The sequence below is a fragment of the Teleopsis dalmanni genome, chromosome 2 (assembly GCF_002237135.1).
Source record: "Teleopsis dalmanni isolate 2A chromosome 2, ASM223713v2, whole genome shotgun sequence".
In the NCBI taxonomy this organism is placed as follows: Eukaryota; Metazoa; Arthropoda; class Insecta; order Diptera; family Diopsidae; genus Teleopsis; species Teleopsis dalmanni.
Window position 1 is genome coordinate 43077581 of NC_051847.1, and position 16643 is coordinate 43094223.

A 16643-nucleotide genomic window follows, 5' to 3' on the forward strand; every position below is an offset into this window, starting at 1 on the left:
GCTGTAAACAGACGCAATACGAAGCAAACAAACCGCAACACAGATACATACCCGTGTCCTCTTCTTTCGAGCTCACCATTCGTTGGAAAATATTCTTGCGATTATTTCAAGTAAAAATTTCTTTTAATTTGTATTAATTAGTGAAACAAATTAAGCTTAATTTGTCTGGATTTAATGTGGTGAAGCTGCATTAAAAAGTAATCTTGAAAATTCTCGAAGTTTCTTTCACTATATTCAATGAACTTAAATTGAATGGAGAAAAGTGAACTAAAATTAAATACAAATTTAATTTTGCGGAAATTTCCATCACTTAAACATATTAATTTTATATATTAATTTAATATATTCTTAAATTCCAATAAAGTCACTAGTAATATGAATTGGTAATGAAATTTCTTAGCTCGGTTTAATTTCCTGAATATATCCAGATATGGTTCAGTTTACTATACAATGAAAATTTAGATCTTAGTTAGAATTTAAATTAACCATCGGCTAAACAGTTTGAAAAGCACTCTTTTTGCAAAGTAAAAACTTTATTCATCAATATAGTTTCCTTCAGTACCACTGCTTCTCTATTATTTCAATACCTCTCTTGTAAAAAGAGAATATTTAACCCCCAAACATTCTTTCATTATAATGATACTTTATTGTACAAATAAATATATTTTTCCATAGAAGATTTTAAGGTTACTGAACAGATAGAAGTTGCTGCAGGCCAAATCTGGCGAATAAGGCAGATGTACTAAAGTGTTATAGTTCCAATTGGAACGGAATTCTTTGTCAATGTGCTACAACGACGTTTAGCTGCACAAAATCTTAAATTACTTTAAGTTCCACAATTTATATTGGAACTGGACAATTAACAAACTGGGAAACATAAAGCTGGACAATTAATAAAATTTCTACTAAAGGTTTTGTCGGAGGCCAATATTTTGTTATCTCGGACAGACACAAGTTATTGTATGCTAACCTGTTAATAGCCTCAACTCTATTCATATATGGATGTTGTCGTAAGAACAAGTCATCTGTTTAATTTAGTGGTAAACAGTATTGTTGTACGAACACCGTTTAATTCAACCTATATATATATATTAATACTTCGTAATCTTATAAAATAAAACTCTAAAATTATTAGATTTAATTTTCAAATTATCAAAATAATATGGTATACTAATATTCAACAAACAAGCATACCAAAATGCTTTAACATAAATACTATTCATAATCACACTTGATAGTTCATTTCACAGCTTTATCTCTCTCTCTCTTATCCTCATCTCCCAGTGGAGCATAGGGTCTCCTTTATAGTTTTATAGTTAAACCAAATCAAAAATGTGATTTTTAATCCTAAATAATATTACGTATATAAAAATCGAGTGTTAGATTTAAAAATTCAATTTTCTTTAATAACTGTAAGTATTTATAATTCCATTAAATTTCACTACATATATTCATAGTCTTATTATAAAGACTCGTATGTCACAACCTTCAACATGTACAAAGTACATATTAAAATATTATTCCGTTTATTCACTCTACTTATGGCTCTTATTTTGGATTTTTTAAGATAAAAGATTTCGAAAGGCTTTTCAATTTTATTAAAATAAATCCTACATTTGCAAAAGTTTCACATAAAAAATCCAAAAATAATACAAACCCGCAAGGTTACTAAAATAGGGAAAATATTTTTATATAACTAGGAAGCTTATTAAGTAATCCTTAAGCTAAGCAACCGCAGCTCCGGTATGTTCTGTGGCCTAACCAGATTTTCTATAGTTACATTTCATAACCTAATAAAATATATCAAAATATATGCTATTCCGCTTGCCTGAGAGTGTGTGTCTATTCGTTACTTTGCATCCATTATTTCACTTGTCTATGGTACTCGTACTCGTATAGCAAAAGGACACAAATTTTATTGAAAATATGAAAACTAAATAAAAAGGAGCAAATAAAAAAAATCGCTTCAATGGCACAATTTCATTTCATTTTTATTTGCTCTACTTTCAAAAAAGTATGAAATTATATGTACCCAGTATTTACAGCAAATACGTGCATTCCACATAACACAGCAGATGCACACAAACCAACAGGCGAACCAATGCGTACGGATACTGAGCTCCATGACCTGCGGCGTATGGCTTGTCCTTATAATCCAGTTGTATATCCTGTGCATGCTGACAAAGTATATTAAAGAAGTGCTGCACACTCGTTTATATTGCGAAAAAAAACTATTATAAAAAGGAATCCGTCGAATGAAATGATCACCTCAGTATTTGATTGTTATGGAATTCTGCATACGCGTATATGTGTGCGAATGTTGACAAGTAGAAAGGTATATTTGTACCTAACAGGGTACAGGGTATTTCAGGTGAGTGAAATACTTAAAAAATCATTAGAAAATGTGACAGAAGTTAATATATGTTCAGATTTTAATACCTTACTAGAACAGAATATTAACATTCACATAGTAGATATTTACTTAGCAATTAGTAAGGTTTGGCTCATAAATATAATTGATATAGCATCACTCTGATTAAATCTCAAGTTTGAGAATATGAATATACAACATAAACTTTGTGACACATATGAGGTAGCAGTCTTGCCATACGAGAGCATTTGAAGAAATATTTAATAATTTGGAGAAATTCCCTACAGATAGATGTACGTTTGATTAATACTGAGGCCAAATAACAAGTTTGAGAATATGAGTATACAATATAAACTTTGTAAGGCACATGGGGTAAAACCTTCCAATAAAAGAGCGTTCAAAAAAATATTCAATAATTTGGAGAAATCCACTACCGATATGTGTTCGATCAATAAAAAGATCAAATGCCAAGTTTGAGAGTTTGGATATTCAGTACAAGTATTGTGAGGCATGTGAAGTATAACCTTCCAATAAAAGGGCGTTCAAAAAAATTTTCACTACAAATATGGGGGTTGAACCAATAGCAAGTTTATGTTTTATATCGTGCTAATATATATTGTGAGTCTCGGGAATAGCGCACCTTTCATCAAGTGACCCCCCTAAAGTGGAGGACTAGCGGAAATAAACCACGAAATGACTTGCGTCCTTTTTCGGCCTTCGATTCTCGGACGTCGTTATTCAGTTGTAACTAAAGTGGCCTCCATTCTAATAACTACATCTCTTGTTATTTCAAGCAGCTCATTTAGTATTTTATATCTTGTCAATGTGTCAGATAATATTACAGAGATTAGCAAACAAACCTTTTTATTTGTTGGTCTAAGATAATGCTTTTTTCTGCCCCCTCTTTCACCTGATATGCATTCTAGCAACATTCTTCTTGAAAAACTTCCTACCTATCCTACCCCACTTTCTCGCTATGCCTATCTAAAAAGATGAGTAATATAAACATGAACTAATTTCCAATATATTACACTTATAGATATATACATATATATAGATATATCTTATAGATTTTGTATATGTATTTATTGTATTTATTAATAGAATGTATATTACATTTTGGTAGTAACAGTTAACCGCCTTAAAGTGCAATTTCATATATAATTCATAGAATTTTTTTTACTTTATACAATTGACCTATAACTACTCTTAAGTGCTATAAGTTTAAGCTTTTTTCAGTTAAAAAAGAGAGCATTATATGTATTATTGTTTTTTTATTATTTTTCAATGTTTGCATAGCAAATTTCTGAATTGAGATATAGCATTATTGAACCATTAACCTATGAATTGTTATCAGTGCTGAAAAATAAACCTAAACCAGTAATTTATTGAAAGTCTTATTTTATCAGAAAATCGAATATTCACCTTTATGTAGCGCTCCATTAACAAACTTTTTTCTTTGAAATTCTGTTCCTGATCCTAAATAATAGAAAATTATTTCATAGATGTCATATTAGAGTATGTTTCGACTATAATAGTATTTCTGTTTAAAGTGCAAGTGAAACGACACCGACTTAGTTTAAACTCTAAGAGTCCTCCTTCTCTTATCTGCTTACCGACATATTTAATGGTATATGATAAATGATAAAGTTATTATGTTATGATAAAAAGTTATTAATGGGTACTATCGAATCTATAGAAAACCGGACTTTATCATAATAGCGTAGTTTATTATGATCTGATCTTTATTCAATCCTAGAAACAATTATTTAAAAACACTATCTTTTACAAGCTCCTCCGTAAGAAGTTTCTCCAACACTATGCGTAATCCGAAAGAAACACCTATATACTACATAAAAAAATTGATAATTATTAGATCAGTTATGTGATATGTAAAAGCAAAAGTGATATAGTACAATATAGCAAACGACTTATTCGTTAAGACTGATCGGCTAAGACGATATATGTTGAACTTATGGTAGCTATGATAACGAAAACTTAGTTTACTAAATGTTTACATATTTAGATAAAGGTAATGGTATATACATGCATATGATCTACTATAATGTAGAGCCTTTTCCGAATTAGTGTATCTGGGCTCTTTTACTCTTTGATAGCTGGGGGGGTTTTTGTAAACTTCCACCCATCTCACTAACTAATTTGTGTATTCCTCATAAGCTTCGTGATTATTCAATAACTGAATTAAAATCTGCGTACCGCCTCGTACGGTTAATTACTCTGAAATGAGATAGCGCTAAGTAGGGCAGCATGTCGGTTTTCGCATATAACTTCAGAGCTCTGTCCCTTATATATTTTTTGATCGAGTCTATTCTAAGGGCTCTTAGCATGTCGTTTGTACGGATGTACCAAGGCACTTTGAAGATTCTTCGGAGAGCCTGACTTTGAGGAACTTGTAGCTTCTTGATAGTAGAGTCAACAGTTTTGCTATACGCGACACAGCCATAAAGTAGTGCTAGTCTAATTATCTAGTTGTAGATCAGGTATCTGTTCTTCGCACCAAGGCAACTAAAATATATATAAATTCTATTCTCTCTAAGCCGAGATATATAAAATAACATCATTTCCAAATAAGCAAAGGACATTTGCATTCATATATGTTTAAAAAATTAAGTTTTTCAACTTATTTTGTTCAATAATTAAAGACTTTAACCCGGAATATGTCATTGACACCATGTATTTTCACAACGTAATGCAATTTCGTTAACCTTTATTGGTCCTAGTAATGATTCAGCTTTATCCGTTGTACCATGCAACTGCAAAAATTTCAACTGCGTTATGCAATTTTCGAAGATTTTTTCAGCATTCTGGAAAAGTTTTGCAGTGTCATTCGTTTTCCAATTCAGCCGAAAAAAATTTTCAGTTTTAATAATTGTCTGAAGTGAAAAAAGCAGAATTTACCTGGTTGTTTGTTATCCTCGTACACCAGTCACACAAGTGCTCTAATCCGAACCAAATATTTTAGATTTTTTTTTTATAAAAATGCGAGGGAAAATTGTTACTGCAACCACGGTATTTCCCTCAAGATAAATTGGTATTGTTTAGAAAGTATTGGCAATATGCCAGACTGGACCGTAAAAGTTGTGGAGCAATAAACCAACGTACACTTGGATGAGATCTTATTTAAATATATGTCAGCAGCGAAGACGGCATGATTTGAAAATGGTATTTCTGTAATATGCGGTGAAAAATGTAACTCTTAACCGCAATAAGCTTTAAGAAACTTACAAATTTATTTATGATATTAATTTTTTTGTTATATAAGAAATTTATATAATATAGCAATTTTTACGGCAATAAAAATTTTTATAGCCTTCACACCTTATTAATATACTCGTACTAGAAAGAAGATAACTGCTTTGATTTATAAATATGTTTAACGATTTTATTCCTCTTCTTACAGCTTCCGCATTAATCGCATTGAATCACCGATACTGAAATACGATGGCGACTGTGGCGAATCGTTGACAATTTATGATTCTGATCATCCCGATCCAGCGCGTATAATAAAAACATTTTGTGACACCTTCTCACGCCCCATGGAAAAAGTTGACTTTGTTTCAACAAGTCCTTCACTTTACGTACAATTCGAATCCAAGACGGGCTCTTACAGTGGCAGTTCACTTTATTATTGGGCGCACTATGACTTCTTCAACAATACACGTTTTGGCGATCCTGTACCTAACACACTTTGCGATGAAGTCATGTATGCTTGGAAGCATCCTGGTGGTAAAATACGCTCACCTATGAATTCATTGATATTTAAACGTACTGGTGGCTCAGATGTGCGTTGTCAATATAAATTTGTTACCGATCGTCGTCTATACGCACGTGCCATTATTGAAGTCTCTTCGGTATCATTTAAAGAATTGCCTTACAACAATAACGCTTGTACACGCTGCCATGAAGAACGTGTTGATAAATTGGTCATATGGGAAGAGCGTGATAAATTTCAAAATAATTTAGCTTGCTTCTGCGACAATATACCACGTACGGTACGTGTAATATCATCCGCTGAACAAATGAATCTCGAAATGATCGTACAAGGCCAACATGCAATAACTTCTTACTTTAAAAATCCCAATCCACTTTTCGAGGCGTCGTATGAATTTGCGCATGGACCGCTCTGTGGCCCTATAACATTAGGACCCGCACCAGATGGTGAACTAGTATTTCCATTGAAAAAAGCTTTGGCCATGGTAACTGGTCCAATGGCGCCAGCTGAACATCATTACCGTCGCGAAAAGTGTATTTGGGAATTGAAAGTGGCAGCACAGCGCGATATTTGGTTACATTTGGAGAAGGCACGTTTTGGTGATCGTACATGTGAGAGCGCTAAAATTGAAGTCTATTTAGCTGGACGCTTAGAACCACGTTTTATTGTTTGTCCTGAAAATATATCATTAGCACGTGATTTACCTATACTCTCAGTATCAGATTTAGGTGCATTAGAAGCTGATTCAGAACCACTGCCAGTTTTAATACAATATACGGGTGACGGTCAACCTGGTAAAAATGCTTTCCGTTTAGTATGGACCGAGCTGTTCCATTTACCGCGAAATCCCGACGGTAGTCTAGCCTCGTCACTGTTGCAAGATGCTGGCTGTGATTTTAGATGTCCTGGCAACACAGACGTCTGTATACCGCGGCATTTACTTTGCAACGGCATTGAGAATTGTCCGAATGTGACGCACTCATCAACGATGGCTCAACTAACGCGACACATTGAGTGGAATTTGGAACAGCTCGGCCTGCTGAAACATGCGAAACACTATAAAGAAATGGTGTTGCATGATGAATCGCCAGAAATTTGTCTAAAACGGGAATTAACAGAGCTGCCATATTTTAAAATTTTACTTATAACAATTGGTTTAAGTTTAATGATGACTTTATTTGTAGCGATTCTCTGTCGCATGTGTAGAGGGACAGATTATAATAAGCGAAGCAGATTCTAAATAGAGTGTGAGGGAGTTATTTTTGTAGTTGGGGAAAAATATCTCGTTGCAAATTGTGTTGAAAAAAAAAAATTGTGAAAAAAATTTAATTAAATGGTAGATTCATAAGCTGTACGAAGGTTTAATGTATAACAAAAACCAAAATATATTAAATAGGATTTTTTTTTATTAGTTTTTAAGATTTAAGTTAAAGTTCATTGAAAGAATGTCTTGGAAAATCTTAAAAATTCTGAAAAACATTATAATTTAATGATTATTATTTATTAATTAATACTTACTTTCAACTGACTATTACTAACTTTATAACAGAAGTGTTTTATATAAGTAGGACACAGTCAAGATGCTTAAAAGTACTTTCATCTCTTAAAAACTCTTACTATTTCTGCTATTTTTCTAACAGTTCATTTTAGATTTATGTAGGAGGACATTAACCCTTCTGTGTAGGTTTTATGCAGAAAAGGGTATACTTAGTTATTTCAAACGTTGTCCTATCTTATCAAATAATTAATTGATGTGCAGTACATAATTCTTTGTCAGTGGTTTTATATATATTATAAATCATATCTATATATAATTTATACTATGTACTTTATATTATATGCTAAATTCATTATATATGCATATTATATAGTTTATGTATTATGTGGTAGCATATATACATTAAATCATATTTAATTTTATGAACTCTAGTATTTGGCGTAGTGGCGTCAAAAAACAATACTTTCTTACTCTCAATAGACAATAGATATCTTATCCTCTTTTGCAATGTCCAGAGAAATATTGGTTTTTTTTTTTAATTTAAATCAAGCTATCTTTACTAGCAAGTAACGTGAATGAATCTAATATTTTAATAAAATTTTTCCAAGTCATTCTAATTAATCCTCTTAAATTCTTTTAATTCCATGATTTTTAAATGCCAATTTTTCAATAATTTTATTGTTTTAATATTATGAAAATTGTTTATATATTATTAAAAAAAAAATCTAATTATGTATTTAAGTAAATTTTAGTCATGTCACGTGACTGAAAATTAAAAAAATTATTATTAATTTTAATAAAACTCCAATAATGAAAATTTAAACTGCCCCCTTTGCTATTCCAGTCGGAAGGCTAATTAATCTTTTTGATAATGTCACGTGGAAATAAAAATAATTTAATTTAGTGAAAAAATTATGAAAATAAAATATTGTGGTTTAAGTACAATGTCACATAATTAGGATGAAAATAATATTAGGATGAAAATAGTGAAAGTATGCGAATATAAAATGTTTTTATAGCACAAAAATTAATTTTTGATTTTTATTTGAGATTAGAAAAAAAAATATTCCAATTTGCGTTATTAAAATTGCAACACAAAAATGTGCAGAAACAAAAAAAAATGTAATAAATTAAAAATAAATAAAATAATATATATCAATAATAAGATTTATTGAAATGAAATTTAAAAAATTATACGAAATAATAATAATTCAGCAAATAATTGAACAAAAATATTTACACGAAATAAAAATGCAAAAGGCAAAAAATTGTAAAAATCAAGTACAGTAGAAATTAAGATAAGCGATTATGTTGAAATAATCATAAGTGAGAAAAAATTATTATTGAAATGTAATTAAGTACATTATTTTAGAATAAAGCAATTAGTAATTAATAAAAAAAAAATAATTTATTTTTTATTTTTTATAACATAAATTTCAAATTATGCGCACAAAGGTAAGTTAGCACATGATAATTTGATAAGCAATTTGAAATAAAATTAAAAAAAAAATGGAAACATTATAATTATCTCTGTGATATATGTATACACACATATTAGCGAGAGCGAGATGACACACAGTATTTTAGCTATATTGTTGCTCTGTATTTACAGTGAAAAAATTCTGAGGATTAATGTGGAACGTCAAACGTAAAAACGTAAAATACAGGGTCAGAAGAGTTAATGAAGAGATAATTGAGAACCGTAAAATCTAGAAATACCTAACAAGTACCCTTGCTCCGGAGTTGCAAAAATCAAAACACGAAAATCTATTCTTTCTTATGTTATGAGATTAAGACTTCACTTGACATGCACACATGTTTGTTAATACCTACATTAGGCACCAAAGAGCTGAATAATAGCGTTGAAAACATGCGTAACAGGAGCAGAAAAGTTAACAAAGACACAACTTAGGGCTACGTAACCTGAAAATACAACATAAGAAGAGTCGACCCAAAGTTGAATCAAACTAAAAAAAAAATTAAAACACGACAATATGCTCTTTCAACTTCTCAATACTCTATCATTGAGGAACTCTATTACTCTTATGTGGGGTAATATAGGGACCGGGATATGAGAGGTATGAGGTTAACGAAAAACAGAATCTCTGACAAAGAAGGGTGCATTTCATCCTTTTATTGGTCCAGAGCCCTTTTGCGGGGTGACAAATAGCTTTACAAATAATTTAATATGTAAACGGGAGAAACAAACTCTATTTAAAGACTGGTGAGCCTAAATAGGCACGCGTTAGTTAAAAGATTTATGGATACTGAATACATAAAAGTTGACACTATGCTTAACTTTAGCAGAAACGATAACAAACTCTTTACTGAACTACTTACAGGAAACTGTAGACTTAATTATAACTTCAAAAATAATTGTGTGGTAGAAAGTGATTCCTGTCGATTCCGCTATGAAAAGAAGTTAACATCAGTACTTGTCCCAATTAGCCCATTAGCGGTAAAACATAGAATTGCTACTTTGGATCCTTGTTCCAAATCATATTGATTATGTTAATGCTCACAGCAATTATAAGATTCATAAATAGTCTATACTTGTTTTAGTTGGGTTTTTAGGCACACTATAGATGTTATAGATCGCTGTGCATTCATAGCCTATTATTATAATAATAATATTAGAATGTTTATATTAGTGTCGACGTCACTACTTATGTATTTTATATTTTTCCGGGCTTTAGGTAGTGTTTTTAAATTTTTATTCATATATAATAACTTGTTTTATATAAAAAACAAACTTAAGACTAAATAAAAATATCACAGTTGTTAACTTCTGTAAAATTTAAAAAAAAAAAAATGATAATAATGTTTACATCTCAGGTTAATAATAAATTAAAGTGCAATTTAACAACATACGATTTGTTTTAGCACTATTTTTTGTAGAAAATCTCTTTTTTAAAAACATAAAAAATTAAGTTATGTCCATCTCAGCATTGCCATTTGTACCTGCTACAGATGTAGGTACTATGTATCAAAATTTTTCTCATTTATTTTTGAACTGTGTATTTCAGAAAAACGTAGTATATTTCGTTTTCTATAGGTACTTCTATGAACAGAAGTATTTCCTAAACCTTTACTTGCTGCAATCAGTTTAAAAATTTTTAATTAATTTTAAAACATTTTAGAAAATGAAATAAAGTAGAAATAAAAAATGTAAAACTTAACAGTGATTAAAATTACAAACTTTATTGTAATATATGTAAGCCATGGACTTGCTTTTAACTAATGAAAATGTGAGTTAAAAATTATTTTAATTCCCACAATATTTTTAAGTTTTTTTTTTGTTTTTTGGTTTTTTTTTTGTAAGCACTTCATATTTCAGAAATATTTTATATATATAACTTTTTTTTCATTTTTTATTTTTATTTTTATTTTTATTTTTATTTTACAGTAGATTTCATATGTGTGTCCGACAAGTGACAAATTTCACATTTCCGCCATTTTGTTATAATATATTTCATATTTCACGCACACATTCACACAGAAATACTGCAATAAAAAGGATATGTGGCACAAAATGGCAACATGGCGTCAGTCGCATGATTTGGATCCTGCGAAATACAATCAAACAAAAACGTAAATATTTTTAGTTTTTAATAAATGAATTTCAACTAAAATAAAAATTTATTCAGAAACACATCAGCAAATCCCACAAACTCAAGCACGTATGGAAGCGCCTCATCAGAAGCGGAACCGAGTTGAATTGAGCGCATTTAACGCCGAATGACCTTAGATCTTGTTTTAAAATTTATATATGTTTTCCTTTCTTTTTTTATTAAAGTTTTCCAGTTTTTAAGTTTTTTAGTTTTTTATTTTTTTGGTTTTTTTTTTTTAGTTATAAGTTTTAAATGTAATTTTCCTTAATGTTATTATCGTTTTAACCAACCAAATAAAACTGTGTCAAGTAATTTTCTACCCAATTGCATTGCATATTTTTTAAACATTTCCTCCTCCTGCCCCCGCAGTGGCAGTTCACATAAATATAAATTGTATTGTTTCGGAAAGTTTCTTCAAGGGAAAATTGCGAACTTTGTTTGCGGTTAGTTTTTATGTTTTTAATCTTTTTGTTGGGAAATATTTTTCTCAACAACTTAAGTTGCTTTTAGTCCTCACGAAGTTGTTGAAAGTAAATTTTTATACTCGCGGTTAGGTTCGTAAATATATGGCACGCTTACATGAAGGTGTATAGCTACAGTCAGTTATAAGAATCCATGGAACTATTTACTCTTTAGAAACACTGGAAGAATTCATATAAGGTATAACATAATGAATGGTTACAGACTCCTCGGAGAGGTATGTAGATTTGAGGTCAATTATTGCTTAGTCGGATGAAGTGATAAACAATAATCCAGTCAAGGCGTAAAGAGGGGTTTTGAAAATACCACGAGTTAAGAACGGCTCAAAGAGCTTCAACGTAATTAAAGCAAACGTATATATAAAGTTAGTAAGTTATCAATGTAGAACGTTTAGTCTATGCAGTTCTTCATTTGAACTAAATTTCTTTTCTTAGAATGCATATCTTTGATGAAAGGTATAAAAACCCAGTAATCACTACTAAGCGTCATATTTGTAAAGTACAGTAGGTGATAAAGCTACACAAACCGTAATTTAATTAATTCAGCCATCGTCGTATCAGCAGTCGTTAGCAGAGGTCGCTAAAGTGAAGTATGTTGGGTGGGGAAGCTTTTCGAAAAATATTGCAATCAATTTAACTGTTGTTTCATCAGTTTGTGATGGTATTGTCTTGCTGTTGTTGGCCAATTCCTGCATGTGAGAATATATCGTCTTAATTGCTCTACTCAATTGAACTAATAACGCCATATAATATTCGATATTTATAAATTAATTCATTGATATATAAATTTTATGTGATTTAAAATGGAATACCTTAACCTTGCCAGCTGACTTTTGAAGATTTTGTGGCTTTGAACAACTTTCAACAGATGCTATACACTTAGCTAACTATATTTTTTATGCAGGTGTATAGTATATCTCATATTCATGTCTTATCAATTAACTAATTATTTTTATCACCTACTCAACAACAAGATATCAGCCAGAAAACTTCCTAATACAATAATAATGGGTGCCTCTGTCAATGTCCAAAACAGAAGAAGAAAGTTTGTAATTTCTAATATTCAATTCCAATTCTCCTGCACATCTACCTGACATGGTCTCTATGTTATTTTACATAACATTCTATGCCCTTAAGGTCTAACACTACGGTGTTCAAAAACACAATGTATTGATACAAGGCGTCAATCAACACTCCATTGGAATCTCTTTAGTAATTCCGTCGATACCAAATGAAGAGATGCATGCATGAAATAACTTTCATTTTGGTACGATGTGAGGCTCATCTAAATCCCTGCTACAATATTGGTTGTAGCACCCAATGGTGAATACGCAACTCCACGCCGAATGGAATCATTTAACTGAACATTCTTTCCGCGTGAATTTGGGTGTTAACCACAGCTACTACGAGTCCATCCTCAACTGGTCAGCACAGCCGAAGTAGGGTCACTGACCACCGTAGTACCAGATCTGCACCTTTGGTCAGATGTCGCAAGTGGGGAGATCAATAACTACCATGCACACTTCTCACACAATTGCCGGATTGTCATCGGGATTTTAATCGCCTCTTACGACATGCCTTACCTCGGGAATATTCTAACCCCTTCACCGCAGGGGGAACACCTACCTGAAAGATTTTGAACAGCTTTTTTTAAACCTCGTTGTTTATTTACATATCTAAGTTTTCGAGATATCAGCCCTTAAACAAAACCGGATATCATTTATAAGATAGTTTCATTTGCAGTTTTTACACAACACATAATTTCGCAATTATTAAGTTAAAATATAATATTTTCATTTTTTCACAGAAAACTATCGCATAATTCTGTTAAATTCCTTTAATTTTATCTATGAAATTTATTTTCATCTTAAACCTTTGCAATATTTTATTTTTAAACCTTTGCAAGTACAATTTTATACCTTAACCATTAAAAAGGTCAAGTAGTTAACTTCTGTTTTAAAGCTCCGGTTTATTGTTGTTATCCATTTTTATGAAATATGGTAAGCAATCCTTAAATCTGTGGGATATAGAAACTAAAAGAAAAAATAATGAATATAAATAAATAAACAACTTTAAAACATTCCGAAACAATAAATCATTTCAATAGTTGGCAAAGTACTTTGCCCTGGTTGCACCAGGCTCCGTTGGTAAGGTGAAAATTGCTTGAAGCTCGTTGCATCAATTATTTCACAAAGTGTGCACTGCAGTAATTCACAAAGGATTCTTAACGTTAGGACTTAAAAGCATTTATTTATGTGGTGAAAAGCTTAAAATAGTTCCTTTCCTGTTTTTATTACAATTAAAGTTTTTAATTAAAGTGGTAAGTAAAGAAGGTTTTTTATTTCTTAAGTACACATTTTAACTGAAATCAAAACACTAAAGCCGACAGAGGTTGGACACCCTAAAGAAGTCTGGATTGACAAATAAAATATCATAAAATATTTAAGTAGTAAAATAAGTAAATGGAAGATACCAAGTAGTTAAGTCGAAAAAAAAATGCAATAGTCTAAAGAAATTCGTTTGAACTTCCTTTTTTAGAATTTTAATTAGATTTTTAAGTTTCATATAATTTGTATAAGAATGTATAAGCACTTAAATCACTAAAAGAATTTCTTACTTGAGATAATATTTTTTTTTCAAACAACTATTTATTTATTTCTATTTGAGCTAGTGCATTTGAGCACTTTTACTCTTTCTTAACTCGAGGTATTTTTAAAATCCCTCTTTACGCCTTGACTGGATTATTGTTTATCACTTCGGCAGACTAAGCAATAATTGACCTTAGATCTGCATACTTGTCACCAGTCTGAGATTTGATAACGCAGCGTTGGTAAGCCTGTCAGTTCTTGTAAATAATTTCAGGACTCTATCCTTTATGTATTTTTTATGGGACCAATCTTGAGGTCCCTGAGGATGTCATTCGTCCTAATGTACCATGGTACTTTGAAAAGTCTTCTCAGAGCCTTGCTTTGTGCAATTGCTAGCTGGCGAATAGTAGTGTATGTTTCATATATTTTAAGATGTAAACAAAATATATTTAATAATTTATATAATATATAAATATTTTATTTGTTTTTTATTTATCTATTTTACTAGGATACTGTACACCCTTGAGTTAGATTCTGTATATTGTACACTGTAGTGTGTTGGATGTAAATCAAAGAGGGGTTTACCTTGTTGTTAAACCAAGAGTCCGCCTGGGTATAAAAAACATACAGCGGAATAATGCAAATATTTTATATATATATATCTAATTTAATGGGATGTTGGTTAGTAAGTTATGCTCAAAAAACTACTTCTAACTTTGGTCAAAAAAAAGAATATATATTGTTTTTAAAACATAGTATATTATTATAGTTTTTGTTTCGTAATGACATTTCCAATATTTTCATTGCTTTGTACAGAAAAATTAGTCGCATTCCAATAAACTTATAACAGTTTTCAGCTTCGTTGGAGGAAACTAGGTAGAGCCAACATTTTTTCACCATTTAGAGACATGAATTTCTTTCTTGTAGCAGCGATATTTTTCGCTAGTGAATAACGAGATATGTCGCCTGGTCTACCATTTTTATTCCACCATATAAACAAAAGTAGTTTGGAATAGTAAAGTGCAAATCGACGCACTAAAACAAGAACTTAATATTATTCACATCTGAATTCCGAGATATAGGTATATTGAAGAAAATAAAAAAGCGTAAGATATGTCACGCCATGGTGCTTTCCTAAATGTGTTTCCAGGGATATTGATATATATTCTCCTAGAGATCTATATAAGAAGTATTTAGTTTCGGCTGGCTTGTATGGCGTGTTTTTTAACTACTTAAGAACTATTGATATCGAAAAATATGGTTTGACAGCAGAGAATGTCAAACCGTACGGATTATTGTGCGAAAAATTCACAATATCGTTTCATGACTAATTTGTATCCTCCCATTCGTGCTCTGCTGTAATCCTCTTAGTGACAGCTAACGCACCGAGTCACTTTAAATCTTTGGATTCCACCTCAGTGCTTGACGAGCAATATTGCTAATTGGTTTCCTTAGAATGTACTTTATCCAGTCCACCTTGGCCGGTCTGAGCTCATATGCTGATATTAGATATTCTCTAGAACCACCAGATACCCGAGGTTCTTCATGCACATTGATTTATACAGGGTGTGAATTTAAAAGACATAAAAGACTTATGTCATATATAACTTTCCGGTCACTCTAGTCATCATGCAACAAGACAAGATCCTTGTGGCTCATTAACAATAATGGCATGAATACCACAAGGCTTGCTACAGATTTCTCTGATGACTGCTCAAAGTAAAAAATATGCATCCTTAGTAAAACTCTTTAAAGAAGTTGTGACAATATTTAGAGAAAAGTAAAAATCAAGCATTTCATCTGTAACTGCATCTGTAAATTGTAAATTGATTTAGGTTTTAGTTCTTCAGGTTGCAGAGAGAAATATAGTAGTAAACTGGCGAATGATTGCTAACTATAGAAAGTTGAAGGTATGTGGTCACTTGTCACTGCAACTAAAGAACCGTATATGAAAGGAAATTTTCATCAGTTCAACCATAAATTTATATAGCCATATCTATATTTATCTGTTTATCTGTTGCAATGAGATTTCTGAAACCTTTAGAAAACTGGAGAATGATAGTCTGTATTTTAATAAAATACTGCATGTGCATAAACTAATCATCACCAAGTCATTTCGTGGTCTACTTCGGTTAATCCGTCACTTCAGTGGGGTCACTTGTTGGATGGTACGCTGTCTCAACGTCCCACAATACGAGTATATAAACATCACCAGCAGTGTTGATTGCAGGAAATATAACGAACGGATAATAAGTATCTTAAGTATCTTCTCTGTTTGACGTTAGGTCTCTCGAAAACTCAAAGAAAATTTCTTGGAGGTACAAGTTTTGAAATAGCAGAATTGCTTCCCTGTTTTTAGAGTG

At 31.2% G+C, this 16643-nt stretch overlaps 2 protein-coding genes across 2 annotated transcripts in view; both read left to right on the top strand.

The window, feature by feature from the left end:
- Positions 1–7486, top strand: part of LOC119674393 — a 49076-nt gene extending 41590 nt beyond the window's left edge. The window contains exon 8 of the mRNA XM_038085529.1: positions 5793–7486. Coding sequence (XP_037941457.1) covers positions 5793–7344 — 1552 coding nt within the window. The 3' untranslated portion in view covers positions 7345–7486. The remainder of the gene's footprint in view (positions 1–5792) is intronic.
- Positions 7487–9045: 1559 nt separating this feature from the next.
- Positions 9046–16643, top strand: part of LOC119674394 (tolloid-like protein 1) — a 24778-nt gene continuing 17180 nt past the window's right edge. Inside the window, exon 1 of the mRNA XM_038085530.1 lies at positions 9046–9057. Within this exon, the coding sequence (XP_037941458.1) occupies positions 9046–9057 (12 nt within the window). The remainder of the gene's footprint in view (positions 9058–16643) is intronic.